Genomic DNA, 22,288 nt, shown 5'->3' with positions numbered 1-22,288 from the left:
ACGTCCCGAAAATGAACTTTGCCAAAAACCGACTTTTTGACCATTTTCGACCGTTCTAAGACCCGCGTCTCCCCTTAAGCTTGGTTAGGGACTGCAGTCAACCCACCTCATCATGTAGCCTTGGTTTCTTGTCATGTTCTTTTTTGTCCACATCCTTGGTGCGGTCAGACTTGTCGGCATTCTCGCTTTTCTTTTGGGCGTGTCGGTACAGCCGGAAAAGGGCTTTCGCATCCAGCTCCGTGAATTTGGCCACAAATGACCACAGGTTCCTGTCCCAAAGCAGAACACTAAGTGATACAGTCACGTTGGTAGAAACAAGGAGATTTCTACAACAATATAGAAGAGTGCAATGATAAGCCCATCAGCAATGGCACTTAACAACAGTGGCATTTGACTTGTTCACTGTGAGACAGGCGCTCTGCAGAAGGATGTTAGAAAAAAAATAAAAAATGTATTTTAGTAGCGTCATTATACATCCAGAGTATACTTTGTTTCTTCAATGCATGCAATGACTGAGAGAAAATTCAGCTTATTTAACAGCACTCAAAACCTTCAACCCCCTGCACATCATTTTACCCGAATTTGAAATGAGCACTTTAAAGTAGCATAAGCATTTATAACAATAAAAATAAGCAGGCTGCATCTTCAAGATCAGCGCTGCAAATGCAGGCATGATTATGCAACCACATTTCTGTTCAAAAACTACCGTATTAACACGATGTAACGTTTAGTAATATTTAACGCCTGAAAACCACGAAAATAACTTGGCACTGATTTTTCTACACACAAGCCTAATACAGTGAACGATCATCTGATAATTGCTTAAACATTAAATGGAACAAAACTGGCACACACAAACACAACCACAAGATGTGCACGTTATAGGCTACTCACAGTCGGAAGACAGCTACTGTCCACCGACCGCAAAAGATGACTAAGTACCATCTAAGTCGATGGAAATTGCATATTTTTTAATGCACGCACAGCAATTGCAAGTAGGAGGGCCTTCCACACGTCATAAATCCATCTCGCTATGTCCCTGAGCGTCACTCTCTTGAGACTGCCTGCTGGCTTGAGAGCCTGCTTGCTCACAGAGCCGCTCGCTGCATACTGTGTACACGTGATCCTTTACGGGCTTGTTTACGAATTTCCGGACTTATTTACGCACACACTGACCGGCTAGACAAATGCTCAACCAATGTGATAAAGACGGCTCACCGGAAACTTGCTGGCTTGATGAAATCGATGATAATGATGGCAATGTGGCTAGCCATGGTTCATTGAGCTGCTTCATTTTGAGTTTTGAGATTTCGGTTTCGAGGTTTTTCAGTTTTGAGTTTGATTGTAATGCACATGTGCTTTTAAACTTATTTTCAGAAAAAAAAAAAAAGGTGCAAGTTGGAATCGTACACTGGCCTGCCATCACACCAAACCACTAAAAAAAACACTGATTACTACAGAATGCCAGTTCAAAAAGAACCACAGCCAGGGGAAATAAAGAGAAGCCCCAAAACTTACGAACGCCACTGCTTGATTTTCTCGGGGTCTGTGTACTCATTGCAGCACTCATTGATGTGCTCGCCAATCTTCAGAAGGCATAACCTGGTGTGGTTCACCTGCTCGTCATCATTCATCGAGGAGTCTGGTGTGTCCAGCTGCTTGAGAGCTCGCTTGACTGGCCGCATCTTCTCCTTGCACTGCATTGCATCTCCACTTATGACAGCTAAAAGCACTATAAAACTGACTTATCACAGTTCTTTCAGTACTTTAAAGCAACACAAGTGCAATATCTGGTCTAATATGTTTTAATTATTAAAGAACATTTTTATGCACTAAATCTACGCTGCATAATTCTATTTCACTGGTGTATGTTTCTTCACGTACATGCCGGTGATCAACCCGAGATTACAAATTTTGACCACTGCTCCTGCTTTTCAAGAGCACATCAGACATTTACACATTACAGCTTTACAATGTGAATATCAAATCATAGGCAGCTAACAACCTTAATGTATTAGACTAGCTGGTTTTGCATATGCAGAGAGGAAAAGTGAAGCTTCTCTTTTTCTATCTGTCTTGACATGACATGAATGACATGTATGAAAAGCTTTGTGCACTGCAAAGTCTATGACACACAGTTAAGTTTACGACAGTTAATGGCGACTTGAGATTCTCTGCCACATTTAAACTGAAGCCCCAGTTCATCTTCCATAGACAACTGTACATTTTTTCCCCTTTATAGTAAAGACGTTTTTGGTAAATATCAGTTATGGTAAATTGCTCCTGGCCTTGGCGATGTCTCCCACGATATGACATCACCACCCGCGCACTACCTAGAATCGCGAGGCAAAGATTTTTTGTATTTGAAAACAGAAAAATAACACCGAGTGTTTGTTTAGGTGGCTTTGCCACTAGGCTTAGCAGCAGTCAGGAGAAGCCTACTTTACGGAGGCCATGGAGCCGTGAGGGAAAACACGCAGCGCGTAGGAAAAATAAAAAGCGGTCTACAAACGTAGCAAGGAGGCAGCGTGGTCCGCTCAGAAAGTAATGGAGAGTAAAAGTGCACCAAGAAATAGGGAAGGGGAAAAAATGGGTGGACATTCACTGCACTGTGCAGCACAAAGCATGAGGCAGCCGAGGCAGAAAGTGGAGGTGCACAGAGTGCAGTTTTACAGCACTTGAGCACCACGCGCATTTATCATTTATTGGCTTTTAAGAGACAGAAACAGCAAAAAAGGGACACCATGTTCATACAAGGCTTCGGTTTTCACATGAAATTGAACTTGGTTGCATTCATAATCATGTTGTCCTCATGCTTAAGAGGTATTTCCACAACATGTGAAACTTTTATAATGAAAAACATAGCATGAAGAGATGATAAAAGTGAGATGGAAGGTATTTCAGAACTTTCTTTTTTTTTTTTCATTAAGCAACAAGACGTGCTCAGTAAGTGCCTATTTGACTACCAGACAGCACCTTCAGGACCATGTCATCACCAACTACTGATATAGTAAATGCCCTGCTATAGTAAATATTTTTGCTGGTTTAAAATGATAACAAACCACTCTATGCTTATCGGGTGCAGTGTGCACAAGTAGAGATGCAAAAATCTCTCAGCATGGGTTTACAAATGAAGACTTTACCACCTTGTACTTAAGAATATCAGTCATATCGCAAAGGTGGAACCAAAAGCTAATTTGCACAGAAATAATGTAGTAACAAATGTCCCATTTAATTATCACTGTTCATTGTAAAGCTTCGCTCTGTTACTCAGTTTATTTCTACCATTATGAAAGCCTGCTTTTGCTTTGTGAACATATCAGTTAAAGGTGACTACAGCACACCAGGTAAAAACAGACAGCTGACAATGCAGTAAGACGACATATCTTTACACCTGGTACTTCCCCAGCTTGCAAAGGGCATCATGAACGAAGACAGCATGCACCTCGCTCACAAAACATGGAGTTTCCGATCATACAACAGGCTCACACTAACCTCGTTGAACAGCTGCAAGTCCAAATCACCCGTGGCCTCAATAACCTGTGGTGCAGCATTAGCCGTGTAGTGCATTGCCGGCATCTCCTTTTTCACCTTAGGCTTTGTCCCGTCCGCTGCACCTTCCGGCTGAAACATGTGCACAAAGTAGCTCAGCTCCCTCTCTTAAAATCAGAGAATGCCACGCTCAACCCAATCTAAACGCATGCTCCTGGTAAGTTGTCACTGCCATTTTGCTCTTATGTGAAAGCACATTATCAACAGTAGTATTTTAGGCAAAAATTTCGTGGCAGCACTAATTTTAAATGAGAGCCAACCCAGTAGTATTCAAAAAAAAAGAGAGGGAGAGAGAGAGACAAAAAAATAAACACCCACGCTGTACTGCTAATAACAAAGAGCCAATGCAGGCTAAGGCAGCAAGATGTGCTCTGGCAGACTCACCTTCTTTTTCTTTTTCTTCTTCTCTTCTTTCTCCTTGCCATCCTTGGGCTTGTCCTTTTCCTTTTCTTTCTTTTTCCGCTTTGCTTTCGGAGCACCATTGTCGATCGACAGTTTGGAATCGGACGCAGGCACGATGGGGCTAATATTGAGGCCCTTGGCAACACCGTCAATGATGGCGGCTGCATTGTTCTGATGTGCGTCATCTTCCGTTTTGACTTTCGGCTTGCGTGACTTTGAGGACTGAAACAAACAAAAAGAAAAAAAATGCGGATGTAACTGACGCTACAAACACAAACTTGCCAAGGGAGACACGGCTTCCGTGTGGCTTTTCCTGCATGCTGCAGAGAGAGATGACAACAAATACTTTGCAAATAAAAGCAAGGTTCTGCCTTTCATACATCTACTGTGCATACGCTCGGACTAAAACTACATAATCGCTTGAAACAAAAATAAAGCTTGTCTGATCACTAGAACACTCATGCATGCGTAAGCATCACAAACAGCATAGCAGTAGGATAAATAAGCAAATGCGGCACAGTCCACTCAAGCAATTTAATAGAGTCATGCCATGGTATCAACTGTTTCTGCAGGTTCCTCAGTCTTGGGACTACCCTACTGAACCAATGATAACTATCTGCACGAAGTGTGCTCTTACAGCGTTAACAAAAGTGCACTGAGAAAATTAGCATGTACAAGGTAAAGTGATGCGTGGCATTTAACTCCTAAAATAATAAAACAAACATCTGGCTTGCTTCATCAGTAACTTAACAGTTATCACCAGACACAATGCGTGTACATTACTTCTCTTTAGCATATACCCTGAGCATATTCTGAATTGCATAAAAATGATGCAATTCATATTAATGGTAACGAGAGTGGCTGATTACAATTCCCGATGGGACTGCAATCTGAACCAGGGGCACATTAAAGTGGGGCAGAAGCTGCCAAATATTCCGTTTGTTCGATGAAATTTGATAAAATTCATCTCACAGGCAATACTGCCCCCACCCCCAACAGCAACAAAAATGAGACTATATCTAGACATGCAGGTTTTGACTGTTTCTTAATGCACATTTTCTGCATACAGCCAATTTAGATCCTGGCATAACTGAAGAAACTGAACACAAGTAATGTGTCATTAAACATGCTTCCTTCAATTTAAGTGGACTGCACAGCAAACACAAAGCTGGGAAAGGATCACAAGTTGGCAAATCAACCATGCCGGGGGAACCACCAATGACTGCAAAGCAAATGATGCCAATAAGAAGCAAAATGTCTCAATGAAGATGGCTATGAAAGAATTATTTCCCTTGACACTTCCAGAGTGTGCTGTAGACACTCTAGCAACAAAAACCAAATGCAGCCCATTGTAACATTGCCAATAATGCGCAATTTTTCCCCATATGCTGCTCATCCTTCTCAGCCATTACCCTCAAGAAAGGACACTAAGCAGGGAAGCAATTTTGAGCCCACCCGCCATTAAGCAGTCATCAGTGGACTCACCATGGCAGTGTCGCTGTCATTGCTGTCATCATTGTCAACAATGGCTCTGCTGAGGTGGACTTTTTCAGGGCGGGCCTTTCGGTTTCGCTTCGGCTTTTCCTGTGGTAGAACACACAGTAACTATCAAGCGCAGGTCATCACTCTGACAAGCAGTGCAAACACTTATCGCTAGCAATTACACTGTTACCTTCTTGCAAACACATTGACACACTCTTTTGCAGCACCAAAAAAAAAAGAGAGAGCCCAGAAGCTATACACTGGATCTTGTGTCGCATCATTGCATGGTTCAGAGAGAGAATGCAGTCTACAGAAACCTGCTGGTAGACAAGCCGGGGTTCATGAAATTGGGTACTGGCCACAGCACAGTTGCCGACCGAACATTTGGACGCAACTTGTCGGACATGCTTGATTTTTCAGACTTTTTCGCATATATATATATTAGTGAAGATATATGAGCACCTAAAATTTCAGACGCATCGCAACTGATTGCTCAATTTTTAAAACCCCATTCGCATTCACCGTAACACCGCTGCCAATAGCTAAGCCTCCATATAATATGAGTAGTGAAACGTCAGCAACTGAGGCTTCAAGGGAGTAGAAAACACGATCAAATAAAGTAGAACTCAAGCCAGAAAGGAGAGACTACAGTGTCTAGAGTATACCACCTAATGTGCCGACCGAGGGTACCAAGGTGGCACCGAAAGCAATGACTGCCAGCGGCTGCCATAAGGGGGCGCTGCTGATGGTGTGCGAAGGGCTTTTAGTGTGTGTGCGTCCGCAGGAAATCGACCGAGGCACTCTCAATTGAATTGCGAGAGACTCCTTCGGCATGCGTGTGTGTTACATCTGCTCGCTTAATGCCTTTACCCAATCTACAAGCTGCGCAGCGTCAATCGGGGCCATTAAGAACAACACATTGCCACTGCTTAAAAGAAATCCACTCCGGCCAATTGATATTAATCATGCCAGTCCTTTAAAAGTTCACTTTACCTGAAAAATTTTGCAATGCGGCATTCTGATGAGCAATCACTGTCACAAATGAATGAACGCACATTACGTAAGACACCAAAGAAATGACATGCACCAACAAAATTACGCACTCATGCACACGGAAACGCAAGCGGCACAAGCGATATCGTCTGCTAGGAGAAGGCGCCTGCTAAACGAGGTCGTCTGCTGAGGGTCAAGGCTGATATGGCGGTTACTTTTTATAGCCAGGAATCATAAAGTTGTAAATTTAAGCCACGGAAAAAATTAAAAAAAATGAAATATGAAACCTTTTATACCAAATGTGTGTCGATTTAGAATGACGATGATGCCTCAGCACACTTACTATGCACAGCGCCCTCAATTGGCGACTAATGGCAGTCACTGCAAACGACGCTACACCCTTTCTATGGGGAACTTCCGCCGCACGACACAATAGTCAGTATATCCTAGGCACTGTAAAGGGGCGGCAAAACTGCTGACTTCTTCCTCCATCAAAGTGGCAATGAAAAGTTTATGAGGAATGATTTTCTTTCTATAGCAGTTTATTTTTCAGACTCCCATTTTTTTGGACGTTCCCGCTGTCCCTATAGAGTCCTAAAAGTCGGTTGTCGGAATAAAAAGCAGTATTTGTTTAAATGGGTAAAGGCATAAAGAAAACAAAGAACCGATCAGGCCAACTTTCATGTGTTCAACTTAACACTAGAGCCCAAAACACAAGAGAGAATTCTAAATGGCATAGTAGCTGTAGACGTGGGCAAAATTTATGAGCATAAAATGGACAGGGCTATTGCGAGCTGCCAACCTCAGTTGAAGAATGACAAGTTTTGCAAAAGGCTAGAACACGAACTGGAAGAGGCAATAAACTCTTTTCATAAAAGAAGCAAGTGAAAATGTAAAGATTTGTATCCTCCTTGCTCTGCAATAAAAAGAAATGTGCTTTTCTGGGTATCTGTAAAGAGGAGTAGTATTTCCTCAGATGCCCACTGGAAACAGTTTTCTGCAAGTCTGGGACATCAAGGTTCACTGTAAACAGCTGCAAATTGATGATTACGAATGTCATGTTATATGCACTAGTTATGACCTTGTTTGTTAAGGGGGGACGAGGGTCATAAATCTAACTTTTTTTTATTTGTGGAAAGAACCTCTCGAAACTGTGCACACAGATGTTTTTCTTTTCTAATTCCAAAAATGTAATCATAATTGGGCTGATGGTTTTAGATCAGAAGTTCCTTACAAAGTCCAGAGCATAACAATGGAATTTATGTAGCTATAATAACTTTCTCATTGCATTTTGTTTTTCTTTTAATTACATGGATTGATAGCCAAAGTGTTCCCATATGGTTTGGTTTGGTTTGACATACTGACATACTATGTCGAGAGTAAAAGGTTGCAGTATTTGAAAACACAAGTAATTCACTAAGATAATTGCAAATTGATATTTATGCTTTGCCTAAACAAAAAATAATACCATCGGGTACCTCTTTTGTTTCTACGAAGAAAATGGTACCAAAATTACTTTTGTGAACTAAAGAGAAGTTATCAAAACCCTGCTAAGGCTGAAGAGATCAATGAAAAATATCAAACTAGGCAAACAGTATTCGAGGTTTAACCACATATAACATGAGCGGTCAGTAGCCTCACTGTGTTATTTCCCACCAAAATTAACATGTTCTTCATATTTCCAAACTTGTCTTCGAAATCTGAATATATGTCAACTAAAACTGAAGATTGAGAAATAAGCAAATTTTTTTTACTTGAAATAATATTTCAATTCCAACTTGCAAAATCTCGATAAGAGCGATGCAAATTTCGTGGCTTCCATGGCGTTTTGAAAGTCAATTTTATTGTATTTCCTGAGTCAGCATTGATATTTTGAAGGCTAGTGCTCGAAGCTACAAACATTCCGAAAATGCGCTTTTCTCAAAATATCAAAGTCCACATCCCCCCCCTCCACCTCCGTAAGTTCATCAGCAAAGACAAAAGTGAGAAGAGGAGCAAATAGGAAGCCCCAGTTTTTATGACCAAAGTTCTGACTGTGCATGCTCCCCATGCGCCCATGCTCAATAGACAGCTCACGCATCCCACCCCACCTCTCTTCTACCGTGGATCAGTAAAGGGGAAAGAGGAAGGGAGAGGGGATTAGCTGCTCACCTTGCCCTCCTTAAGGGCCATCTGCCGAGCGTGCACCCTGCGCAACAGTTTGAGCAGGTAGTCGGCACGGCTCTGCAGGTGCTTGCACTGGGGTTTCAGCTCCTCCCCATCAGGCAGAATCTTGGAGGTCAGGCCAAGGTTGGGGTCCATCTTCATGGCCTCCCAGCTGCCCATGCCATGCTCATAGATGCCCCTGGTCAGCCAGAAAGCAGGGAATTTCAAATAAGCTTATTTCAAGTTATGGTAGTTCCACTGAATACAACTTATTCTATACAAGGCATGCCTGTCAAACAGGAAATGTCATAAGCAATGAAAAAGCCACTCTCACCTACTATTACAATTTACGACCACAGCTATATAGCCTTGCAGATGTAAAGTAACAACCCTCCGAATTTCGGCAGCATTTCAAAATGTGTCACATTTACATTTAACAGTGAAACAAGATAGAATTCGAGCAATTTGCCACCTCAGGTGCCCATATGTGCGTAATACTGTGGGAAAAAAAAAAAAAAAAAAGAGATAAAAGTGGCATTTGTCCTGCCTCCTCTTAACGAATATGTAGAAAATGGTCCAATGGCAATTTCCATATAAAAAATAAGTCATCAGAGCAGCAAGGTTCACCAAGTTACATTTTCATTGACTACGGCGGCAGAGGACTGCCACATTCAGTAGATTTTCACAAAGTGAAATGTACCTTAGCAGGGCAGAGTCTTCTGCCACAGACCACGGGGTGTCAAAGTGGGCATCCTTGGTAGGCATGTCCAGAGTCCAGTGCCTTCGCTCTTCTGCACTGACCGGCAGCATTGAATCCAGCACACTGAGCTCTTGGTAGCTGGCCAGCACTGACTTGGCATTGACAGACACACCAGACAGCTTAAAGGTGGTGCGTTGGTGTCTTCGCCGGCCAGGTGCGCCACTGTTATTCGTCTCGGGGGTATCTGTGTTGGCCGCCGATGCTTGGTTCTCTTTCATGGCCTGCTCGCAACCATTGTGCAACATGGTAGCCAGCCGTTTGAGATCGGCTAGGGGCTTCTCTTGCAGCTCTGCATCCAATGCAACTGCATCAAGCCTGGAAGGAAAAAAAAAAATTGAAGCTTCTCATTTTTATCTCGTTCCCCATGACCTCGCTGGACATCCCTTAGCGTCTGTAACTTAAAGAGAAGCCTGAGCCAGTATTCAGAGTTCGCGTCATTTTCGCAACTGTCATTTTTGCCCTCACTTCGAATTGCCTGAATGATGAAAATGCCGAAACCAGATGTCAGTTCGATTGCCACTAATTCCAGTTCTGGGATTTCCACCAATCAGAAGAAGGTGAAAATAGCACATCTAAGTGGCGAATGCAGCCGACTCCAATGCTTTTGCTTTTGGAATGTCATGCCAGGTGGCACTACAACACTTTGTGCTCAAAAGCAGCAAAAGCGAAACAGGATGATTGATGCATGATTGCTCGCATGTTTAAGGCGGCAATAGCTTTTGCACGCCAGGGGCAGGGATGGCGTCAGTAATGCACGGCAAAGAGTGCCTTCCTTAAGGACTTCTGCAAAAAGCACACCGAATGTGAGAACATGTGACAAGAAGCATGTGCTTCCGCAAGAGGTTTAGTTGCAAACGTAGTGGCCAAATGCGCTCTCCTCTAGTGCTTGTAGCTCACTCAGCCGGGATGCCCTCGCCTCTTGCACTCTTCATACTCTATTCAACAGCGGCCTTATGCAAACCACAGCAGATCTGGCAGCAGATACTGCTGCAGTTGTGCTATTACCACGTGAAATGTTTCTTGACATGCATGCCTTTGCTTAGGTGACTTCACCTAATTTATTTCTTATCTTGCGCTTCCATCCTACACTGTCTTTCTGAGTCGCTACACAAGAAATGCATAACGAAAACCTGGATATAACAAAAAATCAAGGACTTGTTCCAATTTTGTTACATTAAGGTTTAAACCAGTAATAAGTTCAAGTGTTAAACAAAGACACTGCACCAAGTCGACTCATATAAATTTATCTGTATGTGACAAATTTTAGCTCAATGTTCACTGACTTTTTTTTTTCTTTTCAACATTCAGCATGCAACATACTAGTTAGCCAACTGAGGAGCCCCGGAGAACACCCACCTCTTGGCAGGGGCAGGAAACTTGCGATAGCTCTTGATAAAACGGCGAATCTCTGCATCTGTGAAGCCCTTGACCGTGTCGCGTGGAATCAGTCGTGGGCGGCCACGCTTCCGAGGCCGAGACTCGTCATCCGAGCCATCACCACCGGAGCCCCTGTCCCTCCGCCGTGATCGTCCGTCATCACTGTCAGAGTTTGCAGTCTGCAAATGTCATCGGCAATAATAAAAGTATTAATTCGAGGCACTGCAACAACCTTCTGTGAACACCAAAGCAGGGCTGGGTGGTGCACATAACGGAAACAATTTGGAGCACATCCACATGCAGTGCAAACATGTACAAAATTGAACAAACACCTGATGGAGTGACTTGCGGCTCCGCGGAGGCAGGTAAAGTTCCAGCTCCTCCCTCTGTCGCTCCTCATCTTCCACACGCTTGCGTTCAGCCTCAGGTATGATATCATCCCAGTCCTTGCTCTGGGACGAATCGTCTTCAGCAAGACCTTTGGAAGATACTGCCCCAACTTCTTCTTCCTCAGTGAAGTTGAAGCTAGCAACCTGTAAGAGCAGACGTGTGTGACGACTAAAATATTACTTACAGCAACACACGTCACCCCTACAGCTTAACGAGACATGAAGGACGACCTTGTGGGCTATTTTAGCTCAGTTAAAATCTAAATTTTGGCTCTTAGTTGCTATGCTGCTGTCTGGCACCAGACAGTGCATTTATTGCTGTGAAAAAGCTGCCCTAAATTGGGATAAAATCTTTTTCTCAACAGCGACCTGCTACAACAAGACTGAAAAGAACTCCATGATCACAGTTTGACAGTGAACGGGAGGTACAGACTGAGACGTGCAGACTCAAAGTTGCATAGATTGCAATAGCATGTGAAATTAGTTGAGTACAGCGACACCGTTTTTTTTTTTTCTTTTTAGCCACTTCCTCATTTGAATACAGTAGTCAACAAACATGAGCCATTTTGAATTTGTTCCACGAAGGATATGAACTTGCTATCATTGTGTGCCACAAATGGAACAGCCACGCAAGAAAGAAGCTGCATAACTAGTCGAAACAACCTGAGATATAAAGCTCGAGAATTTAGAAACTATTCCACAAATTGCCAATGCACATTTTCAGAATCGCTGTTTGCCATATATGTCAATACATGCAAAAGTCTCAGCAAAACAAGCATTGCCAGCAAATGGAAACTAGCATCTAACTTGGGCAATAGCATTTATGGCTATCAGAAGCTGTTGCCAACAGAGGGAGTGGCAGCAGGTATAGTGATAGAGGTGATTAACATGTGCAATGAGAATTAATGCAAGGGACCCTGCTGACTAAGACGACTGTAAGTCCCTCCTTAGGATATTTTGACATGTTTTTACGCATAATTTCTTATTTTGCTCAGGTAACAGTAAATTTATGAATCAGCTCTACTTATGAACACTTAAAACTCGCTAGCAAAACATGGTCCAACAAGCTCAGTTAAAGCCAGTCATAATGTTCCAAAGAGATAGGGCAATTAAATTTCTACACACAGCAGTCATAACTACGTTTAAGAAAATCTAGAAGGGACAAAGGCACTAATTACAAAACTACAGCAACCAGCCTGGTCAGGAATATTAAAGCAAGCAATTTACACACAGGCGACTACTAAAGGCCAGCAACAAAGGCCAGCAACAACATACCCTTCAGGCATTTACAAGCCTAAACTAATGCTGAGAAAATTTTAAAAGCGACGCATTTTAAAACAATGAAGCTTATTTAGTCTCGGCAACATAGACACTTGACCTTACAAAATCAGAAGATAAAAATATATACCCACCTTGAAAGAACCCAAAAGTTCATCCCCAACTGTGGATGGCTGCTCTTCCCTGGTCTCTGCCCGCTGAAGAATCTCATCAATGTCCACCTAATCAGAACAAAAAATATTTGTTTTCATTTCTGCCTCGTGTTTCATGGACCCAGCAATGAAAATCTGTCAAGCATCAAAAGCCGCACCTGAGGCTCTTCATCTCCCTCTTCGGTCTCCTTGAAGAGCTCTTCAGCGCCAAACTTCAATATGGCTGCCAGTTCCTCCTTGTTGAAAGGGGTCGTGTTACTATAAAGATAAATCACAACCAAGAGAATGTAGCCTCACATCACTCTTTTTTTTTTTGCCACCCTCCTTTATGTAGTGCAAGACTTCTCAAGCAAATGTTCACACACCTGGATGGTGCATTGCTCTTGGAGAGCACTGTGCGACCAGTTGTGTCCATACGCTGAATGACTAGATGGTCCAAAACCATTTTCCGCTTGGCACGTTCAATGATGTCTTCCTCGACGCTGTTCTTAGTCACCAGGCGGTAGATGTTCACCTGGTAGTCGATCCCAGTTACACGTTAAAATCTCATTAATTTGACTCGTTAATTCTGAAATTACGATAACTTGAAATAGAAGCGCAGTCTCGACCAACGCCTACGTAATTCTATGGCATCAGACACTTGTTAATTTGGGAATTAGTGGCTTGCACTAGTTAATTCGGACTGGGTCTTGATATACGACCCACGCGGCTAACAATAATTGAAATAGACCTTTCAGAACCTGAATTGCGTGCAACGTGGAGCTCACGCACTTTGTGCATGCTATGGCAGGCCTAATGATTAGAAGTTCGCCATTTCCGTAATAAAACTAAGTCGCATAATTTTGGCTTTGCCAAAACCTCACACCATCCTATGGCTGCAATCGGGCACACGCATCTGCCTGTCCGTTTCAGACGCTAGTTAGCACGTCACCGGCTTTGCAATCGTGTCACGCTGTCATAATGCATACGCATATATCCCACGCGTGTATCCACATGCTGCTTTTCAGTGTGCTGAAGGTGCATGCTGGTTAAGAGCGGTTTTAATGCACTGTCCGCTTCACCGCAGTGCTTCACCATGTAGTTTGTGCGGTTAAGCATCCCCAAACCACAAAAAGGTTGCTTTGTGAAGCGGCACGACTGCTTCAGCATCATACTGCAAAAAGGGCAGTGGAGGGCTTTTATAATTTTGGAGAAATTCTTGAACGTTACAGACAGTGCACACAAAGCACAGCCCTTGACAGAACTAGAAAAAACTGTTGTCCTCATTTCAATTTCATTTCTAACGTACCATCAGTCATCATACAGGTATCACCAATCACCATCAGATGAAATTGCTGTGACACAATGTTTTTCCACAGTTTCTTGGGGGCCATTTGTAAATTTGAACGTTTGTTCTATACTTTTGAAGACCAAATTCTTTTCTGTATGTGAAGTTCTGGAACTCTGAGAAGGCTATCTTATAAGCTGCACAATGCTCTAACAACAAGTACAGTATATCTTGCATACAATGAACGCAAAAAAAAGAAAATCATAAAACAGTTTGATACATCGATAACCCGACAAATAACACATTGGCTGCAGACAAGTTTATCTATAACCTAGAAGTTTGAATACGGTCCACCAACAGCTGCAACAGGCTGCCTGTCAGCATACTGCCAGTAGTACACTCGGATTGCCGGGCCTAGCCCACTTTACATCGAAACAATGGTGAACAGTGTTTTGGAAGAAGCCCCAGCATGACGGGCAATATTATGATGTTAGCCATCACGATACGTTCTCCACAGATTAGATGGGCAAAGCATCTAGAAACAATGACAAATGATTCTGCCTTGCCACTGTGGTCAACAGACCAGATGTGTTGCTCTCTCTTCTGCACTAAGAACACAAATGTATAAGCTGTTCATACCTTAGGCCATTAAATGCTAGTTTACATTTCTATGAAGCGGGAGTGTCAATAAACACCTTTGTACCACATTCAACTGTTCCATACTTAAATATCAGGCAGCTTGGATCATGCATTTTCCCGGATTATTCTTTTCCCAGCATTTTTTCCTTCTTTTTAATAAATCAACGAGGTTTTACTGCACAGCGTCCTGGTGTACCTGGTTCTTTTGTCCAATTCTGTGAGCTCGGGCCTGAGCCTGAAGGTCGTTTTGGGGGTTCCAGTCACTGTCAAAGATTACCACTGTGTCTGCAGTCGCAAGATTGATGCCCAATCCACCAGCCCTTGTGGAGAGGAGGAAGCAGAAGTCCTAGCAGGAAATTAAAAAATCCAGCCAAATGTCAGAATTGAACCCTGAATATTATTCAAAGCAACAAGTGTCCATGACGGCAGCATGCCAAAATACAAGAAATGAATTCCTCTGACAGCATATAAAATGAGCAACGTAAGCACTTCAAAAGCCAAGCCTTCCGCATGCGTTATAAAGCTAACAACACATCCGCGGAACATGAAAGAACACTGAGAACACTTTTAAGAGCTTTTCACTGCGCTGGACATGATTTTTGTCAATTTTCTGCAATTAAAAAGGGCCAAAGTAACACATTTCTTTAGTGCCGTCCTCGGCTTCAACAACCGAGTGCCTTTCTGGCATATTCAATTACCCCGCTGTTCAGTGCTCAAGACATGGCAAGTAGCAAAACCCAAAGATGAGATAGCAGTAACTGCACAAACTTCTGGTTGGGTACACTGGGTCCTTAAATCTCTCAGGCTGAAAACAGCTGCGCAGGCCACAAGCATCAAAATAAACAACCCAACGAAGTCCAAAAGTAAAACCAGACCTGTGAAGCATCAGCGTTGAAGTGGTCCAGGGCCTGTCGCCGCAGCTCGCCCTTGATGGAGCCATCCAGGCGCTGGAATGGGAACCGCCGCAGCTGCAGGTAGTCGGCTATGATGTCCAGCATGCGAACCATTTGCGAGAAGATCAGCACGCGGTGGCCAGTCTCTCGCAGGCGGCACAGCAGCTTGTCCAGCAACAGAAGCTTGCCACTGCCCCGGATGATTTGCTGAGGCACACACAAAAAGATAATGCTCCACATAAATAAAGCAGCACTGTTGGTGGTTACAGAAGAATGGTGAAAAAAACATTTTTTTTCGTTTCATTAAATGGCTAGATAGAGTTAAAGGTAGTTAGCATTAACTACTGGAGAAACAAGAAAAGTTTCAAAATTTTGTAGTGCATCAGGAATCCAAGAAACATCACTTCTGCAATGGCACATTAGTTTTGATGAATGAAATACTAGTGCAAAGGTTTATGATGACCGTGGGTACCACTTTGCCTTGAGGGTGAAGTGCATGTTGTTTACTGACCGTGTCTCCAGTGCTTCAGAGAATGAGCAGTAAAACTGAACAAACCATGTAATTAGTAGACTACTGCACTCAGAAACAACACCAACAAGTTGCAGAGAAAAACATCAGTGCCTCAGCAATATACCACCACTCGTCATGTTCAGTAACATGGGAAAAGAGAAAAATTATTCTTCATACTAACCAACTGTGAACAAAGGTCACAAACACTAGCACAGGAACATACTATAGTTTTGCACTTTTCATCCTTGCTTCTTTTTCCAGTACAACAGTTAGATATTACGAGCTGCTTAGGAGATTAGGCAGCATAATACACATACCTGTAGAGCATCCAAGTTGTTCGGATTTTCAGGTGGCCGAATAAGCATGGCATGATTGCAGCATTTCTTCAGCTCCATCATGATGTTGATAAAACCAGACTGAGACCCCTTCAGGCCCTTTGTCAGTGCCTTGTAGTTTTTCGTCAAAATCCATCTGAAATCAGTGAGGCATACAAGTGTCCAGCTGTTTCCAGAGCATGACATTGAGAAGAAAAAATTGAAACCACAAAAAATACTTGAATTAACTGTGTTTTCATTTAACACAGCAAACACAGCAAAAGGTTTTATTGCAAGAATGTGCTGCGCATAACCTCCTGCTTTATCCTCATGTCAAACTTCGTTTTGTAGTTTCTTGTGAGACAGCATTGTGGTACGAGCATGCAACTTAAAGCAATAAATTATAAACATGCCACGATGCCAATGAAATGGTGCTCCACTCTGTACTCCACACTCGAGTGCGGCAGAAAATATGCACAGCCAAGCAGCTTCGGATTCCAGGGTGCACACACTCCTCAGACAATAACCGGAAGTTAATCGCACTACCTTCCAGCAAACGAGCAGGACAAACAACACACATTCCGAATTTCCTATACTAAGCATAACCAATGAGCCCCACGCACCCTACACAGAACCGGCACGACTGGCACGGTATATGTGCTAACCGTCGTTCATCCAAAATAATTTTTCAGTCAGATTTACATTAAAGGCACGGAGAAATTCGTCAAATTATCTAGGATTTTGAAACAACCGAGTCTATATTATCGAGCCTTTATTGCAGCAGAATCCCACTGTTGCATTTTCCAGGCTGTTCCATGTTGTGAGTCAGCCTCGTAGTAGATCCCATAAAAACCCACACGATATGCGAACTTGGACGGCATGTCAGAGTTGCAGATGTCACTGCGTGGATACATTCTGACAGACCAAAATTAAGAGCATGAAACATGATGATGGCAGACGTGCCTAAATGGGAGCCTACGCTCTATCACCAGCAGACAACCACAGCATTTTGCAGCTTACAGCGCACTTCCGCGTGCAAATAGATGCCCAATGTAGATTCTGTGTAGGTCATCACCAGTGGTGTGTCATATCCTCCAGGAATTGTGCTATTGCAAACAATAATTTGAGAAATAGCCTTGACACACATGAGCACGAAGTTCAAATTACTAGGCGTTCTAGAGTGAAAATTGCAAAGAATTTATTCAATCGGTTGCTTTTAACCTCCGTGTTTCCCGGAAGGGCTACACCAGACTTTCAAGTTTCAAGGAATGACGCATTGCTCAAAACGTCATATTTCAGCATAACGTCAAGAAACAATGTCACGGTTTGAGTCTTACTTGTAGTACTGCTTCTGCACAGTGGTCATTTCAACACGGAGGATCCGCTCAACCTTAGCTGGCAGGGACTTCTCAACGTCTTTCTTTACACGCCGCAGAAGGAAAGGCTCTAGCTGCTTGTGCAGCTTGGTGTAGCCCTTTTCAGCTGACTCCTTGTGTTCCACCTCAAAGTCCTCCCAAGAATCAAATCTGAAAGGATGAAATAAAGCAGCGATTTTATCGAGAGCCTAATATAAAATGTTAAGCACTGCCAAGATAAAACATGAAATTCAGGATACTCTTTGCACGTGCACCCGTAAAATGACCAACCAAAGCAAAAACACTGCTCACCTTTAAGATTAGCAACAGCTGTTAAATATGGCCTAAGAGAGTTGCAAAAGTCTCCTTTGGCAGCAAGTCTTTTCCACAACAACGGAAGAGAACCATCAAAGCTTTATGCGTAAGTGCCATGCACAGCAACAACCAAAACAACTTCAGCTAAAATGGCAATCACAACTGGTATTCTTTACTATGGCTCCCACACATTTCCCTTTTTCTGAAACAGCAAACTTAAAAAAAAAAAAAAAAAGAAAAAAGAAAAAAAAAGAAAAAGTTGTTTTATCGCCTTTACTTAAAACTTCGATGTGAAGGCAGGACAGCTTACTTCTGAGGCATGATGAAGTGAAGAAGAGCCCAGAGCTCCTTCAGCGAATTCTGCAACGGTGTGCCAGTGATCAGGAGTCGATGGTTCGTGTCAAACTCAAACAGTGACTTGTACAGCAGAGAGTCGTCATTCTTGAGCCTGTGCGCTTCATCCACTCCCAGCACAGCCCAACTGATGTTCCCCAAGAAGCCCTGGAGAAAGCGGACAAGTGTATCGTTTAAGCAACGGAAACAGAATAATAAGGGCTTACTTTTTGTCTGTTTGGTTCTCCAGCAGACAACATCATCAAGAAAAAGCAGCCTGGTGGGAGCAACATTCCCCCATTTCCCCCAGCTAGATGGTACACAGCAAAATTTCTTCTTGTGCACTCACTTCAACCTCGACTGCAGGTCCCCTTCTGGATTTTTTGCGAATCAACCGTACTGCCAACAACACAGTCGACAACCAGCAGCACTGGGAATAAATGGATAAATTTTATGCTCAGAATGTCTATACTGTTTATGACCTCGCAAAGCCTTTTTATGCGCAGATTTTACGGTTCCACTCCGCGGAGTCTGACAGGATTGATCATGAAAAAAAAAAAAGCAGCACCCACCTTGTCCTTGAGGAGAATTTCATAAGTTGTCAAAATGGCATTGAATTTCAGTCGCTTGTTGCCTGGATGTTGCCATTCATGCTCACGGATCTGAAACGCAAGGCATTGTTTCATGACTCAGCAGTACACGGGACATGCCTGGTAGTCGAGCATGAATGTCTACTTCTCCACTGCTTCCCTAATCTTTGCACATTTTAAGCTGTGAATGTAATCATCAGGCTGCAAGTAGAAACAGCTGATTCCATAGAGTGTTTAAACGTGAAAACAAAAGCGGAACACGTTTGCCTGTTCTGCATACTATTTTTCTCAGTCCATGCAATGTAACAATACAAACTCTACTAATCTGCTTTACTACCAAGAGCCCCCCATGTTACAATATTCAACAGACTGCAGATATCCCGCAAATGGCACAAGTGCTATTACAGTCAACTTCCAGGTGGAATGAAGCACCGATTTTCAATTGCATGAAATGTACTGTGCTGGCATGGCATGAATAACATCAACAATTTCAGTTCAATAAGAACAATCCCCATGTCGCACCATGGTCCGAGAAGACACGTCGCCGAGGTAGACGACCACGTTCATGTCGGGTGACCACTGGGCAAACTCTTTCTGCCAGGAGGCCATTGTAGACAGGGGAACCACCAGCAAGAAGGGCCCATACAGGGCATGCTGGTGGAACAGGTAGGTCAGGAAGCTGATGGTCTGTATCGTCTTTCCCAGGCCCATCTCATCCGCCAGGATCACTCCGTTCTCCCTGCATCACCAAAACAGTTGCGCATGAGCCCTCTCTCCCTACAGCTGCACCAGCTGCAGCACTTGTCGCCACCATTTGCCCAATTCAATACATACTAAACTGCCTCATACAATATGTAAAATGCCTCTTCATTTTGTTCTGCAGCGACAGCTGTTACAGGCACGCTTCTGGTTCTGCAGCATTGTTGACAAAATACGAGGGACAAACGAGATGCAAAGAGGAGTGGCATCTTCCGTGCACAATGGCATTAACTAATGCTTCCACTGTTCATATCTTCGCACACAAAAGACTCCACTCGATGGAGTGGTGAATAGCACATTCACGACTGCGAAAATCTGTCATTGAAGCTTGCGTAATGTAGGTGTGCCAACATGTTCACCGCTCATCTCACTGGCACAGCCATATAATAACACACAACTCCTTTCTGTAATGCCTTTGTGCCTTGAAAGTATTTGCAATGAAAAAAACAAATTCATAAACAGTGAGAGTCAAGAATGCTCTCTGTAGAGCAACTCTGTTCTCCATGTTGAACGGAGGCCACACCTTGCCGTGCCACATTGTTCAGACCACAACAAAGTCGACTGAGATGTCAGGCATACTGGTACCGAATCATGAGTAGTACAAAAAACCCAAAAGTTAGGTTCTTGTGTCTTCACGAGTAGGGCTGATATATGTGCCTGCCCCATCTATAAAAATTCTGTTGAAATTTGTCAGTGTCTACTACTCCTTTTCACTGTCATCTATTGTGCTGAACTACCGGCACACTTCTCAGTAGATACTTTTAGTTTAGCACTACCACTGACCGCTACCGCCTACCGCTACTGCGCGAGCGTTAGTGCGCATGCGCAGATCACCCTGATAACGACAGATGACGCCACGTTCCTGTCGAATGTCGACGGACTCTACAAGCAGGCACCAATCAGCGCATGCTATGCTGGCGGCGCGTGGTAGCAGTAGACGGCCGCGGTAAGTGGCCACAGTAAACTAAAGGTCTCTATTAAATTACAAAAGACAAACAGCAAAAAATGCTGATAGCTACTTGTGCTGCCTACACATGCGGCCAGCCATGGCATCACTGCCTACACCCCACCAGCTGTTCAATGGTGAAACCGACAAGAGTTTGTTTAAAGAGCTTTACCAGATACAGAAAACATTTCCTGGTGATGGCGCCAGCATCTTCAGTGACCTTTTCAGCAGCATAGCGCATTTTCAACTGGTGCATGTGGTGCAATTGAGACAAGCCAATAATGAAAGGCTTGATCAATGCCATAAGCTGTACCATCAGCGCTTTTATCACATGCAGCAAACACTTAGCGTCGTCTGCCTCCAGACTCCTGAAGCAGCAACAGCTGCAAAGAGCTCTTCACTGCATGGAAAAGATTACTCGCAAGCAGAGTATCAAACAAACGAATAAATGCAATGGCCAAGGAACCATGTCTCACAAGCCTTCATTAATAGAAAGTGAGTTCTCTTCCACATTTATTAGTGCAAACGCGCCCACACGTTCACCCCAACTGACCAAGAATCTTGTCCGATCCTTCTTGTCTGTACCGTCGCTCTGATTGGCTAAGCTGTTTAGCAGGGTCTCAGCCAGATTGCCTAGCACCGGGGATTCAAACCAAGTCCAATATAGTGGCTCAAATGCGAGAGTCTCACCAACTGGTCCATCAAGTTCGCCAGCCAACTGAGAGAGAAAGATGGAGCCTATGACTGAGCAATGACTGACCATGGCCTATTGTAGTGCTTTCACACTTAAAAAAAAAAAAGTGGCGGATTTCAACCCAACCGGTTTGAATTCGAGTATGTTCTCAGACTAAGAACCACTGAGCCACCGCAGCGGGTTCAGGTTTAAGCATCCGTCATTCAACACAGCGGCTCCCAGATGGCACACAACCAGAGGCCTCCACGATCAAGTGTGCCGTTGCACCAAAGCTGATCGCGGAGGCCACAATTAAACTTCCGCCATTTGACATGGCTGAAACTGCATCGCACACCAGACCCATAGCCATAGAAAGCTTTTATTTACACTGTTGGCTGAAAACAATTGTAAGGTTACGTGACATCATCACAGAAAAAATGATGATTAACCGGTTCACCTAGTGCCGGTGCAAATGTTAAACAACCAAGTAAGTATCATCTAAAACAATTAGAGTGCATTAAAGCAAGTAGGACAGAGAAAAAAATGCCCGCGCTTTCACCATAATTGGTTTGAGAGAGATAACCTCCGCGAATTTTTGATGCACTAGTCTTTTATGATGTCTATTTGTGCTCTAGATAAAAGGAAACACTGAAGACTTACTTGCACCAGGAGTTAGCCAGCCAGTTGAGGCCTTCCAGTTGGTAGTCCCTGAGTTCCAGCTTTTGGGGGCCACCAATGTATGATGGCTGAGTCTTCAGTGGAGTAAACTTTGGCCGTACTTTCAGCACCTGTCACAATTCGAATGAATGATGTCACCATAAAGCCTGTAATACCCATCACCAAATGTAACACACATACACAAAGTCAATGGTGCAAAAGAAATGCAAGAGCAATTATAATGTGTCCGCATCCCCGTCGCCTGTCATTAGTGCTCGACACACAACACAATTTGTTGAAAGCAAATGGAAGTGTCCGTGCAAGGCAGGCTGGTTGTTTAATGCAACAAAGCATCTGTACTCGCAGCAGCTCCTTATTGTACCCCCTTCTACTGGCACACATCTCGAACCGTCTTCATGTAACTAGTTTTGTATGCTTGCTTGCTTTCCCATCCGAATGGATACCAAACAGGCAATGGGAAGCAAACAGTATCACGGTGCACCCGC

The 22,288-nt window shown here is 43.5% G+C and overlaps 1 protein-coding gene across 2 annotated transcripts in view; it reads right to left on the bottom strand.

Moving 5' to 3' along the window:
• Nucleotides 1-22,288, bottom strand: part of Chd1 (chromodomain-helicase-DNA-binding protein 1) — a 67,493-nt gene that overhangs the window by 23,078 nt on the left and 22,127 nt on the right. For both annotated transcript variants that reach the window (XM_084594396.1, XM_084594397.1), the window contains exons 10-29: nt 21,786-21,913; nt 19,270-19,486; nt 18,730-18,819; nt 18,135-18,325; nt 17,492-17,680; nt 16,158-16,311; nt 15,312-15,536; nt 14,633-14,782; nt 12,896-13,044; nt 12,689-12,788; nt 12,513-12,599; nt 11,044-11,244; nt 10,691-10,890; nt 9,275-9,649; nt 8,581-8,773; nt 5,440-5,538; nt 3,937-4,176; nt 3,496-3,624; nt 1,519-1,697; nt 107-269 (exon numbers count right to left, since the gene is read on the bottom strand). In XM_084594396.1, the coding sequence (XP_084450522.1) occupies nt 107-269; nt 1,519-1,697; nt 3,496-3,624; nt 3,937-4,176; nt 5,440-5,538; nt 8,581-8,773; nt 9,275-9,649; nt 10,691-10,890; nt 11,044-11,244; nt 12,513-12,599; nt 12,689-12,788; nt 12,896-13,044; nt 14,633-14,782; nt 15,312-15,536; nt 16,158-16,311; nt 17,492-17,680; nt 18,135-18,325; nt 18,730-18,819; nt 19,270-19,486; nt 21,786-21,913 (3,459 nt within the window). The remainder of the gene's footprint in view (nt 1-106; nt 270-1,518; nt 1,698-3,495; nt 3,625-3,936; nt 4,177-5,439; nt 5,539-8,580; nt 8,774-9,274; nt 9,650-10,690; nt 10,891-11,043; nt 11,245-12,512; nt 12,600-12,688; nt 12,789-12,895; nt 13,045-14,632; nt 14,783-15,311; nt 15,537-16,157; nt 16,312-17,491; nt 17,681-18,134; nt 18,326-18,729; nt 18,820-19,269; nt 19,487-21,785; nt 21,914-22,288) is intronic.

Source organism: Amblyomma maculatum, chromosome 2 (genome assembly GCF_055883805.1).
Source record: "Amblyomma maculatum isolate TAMU_Amacu chromosome 2, ASM5588380v1, whole genome shotgun sequence".
Taxonomy (NCBI): Eukaryota; Metazoa; Arthropoda; class Arachnida; order Ixodida; family Ixodidae; genus Amblyomma; species Amblyomma maculatum.
Note: the sequence above shows the minus strand (reverse complement) of the source record. Positions and strands in the feature narration are given on the sequence as shown.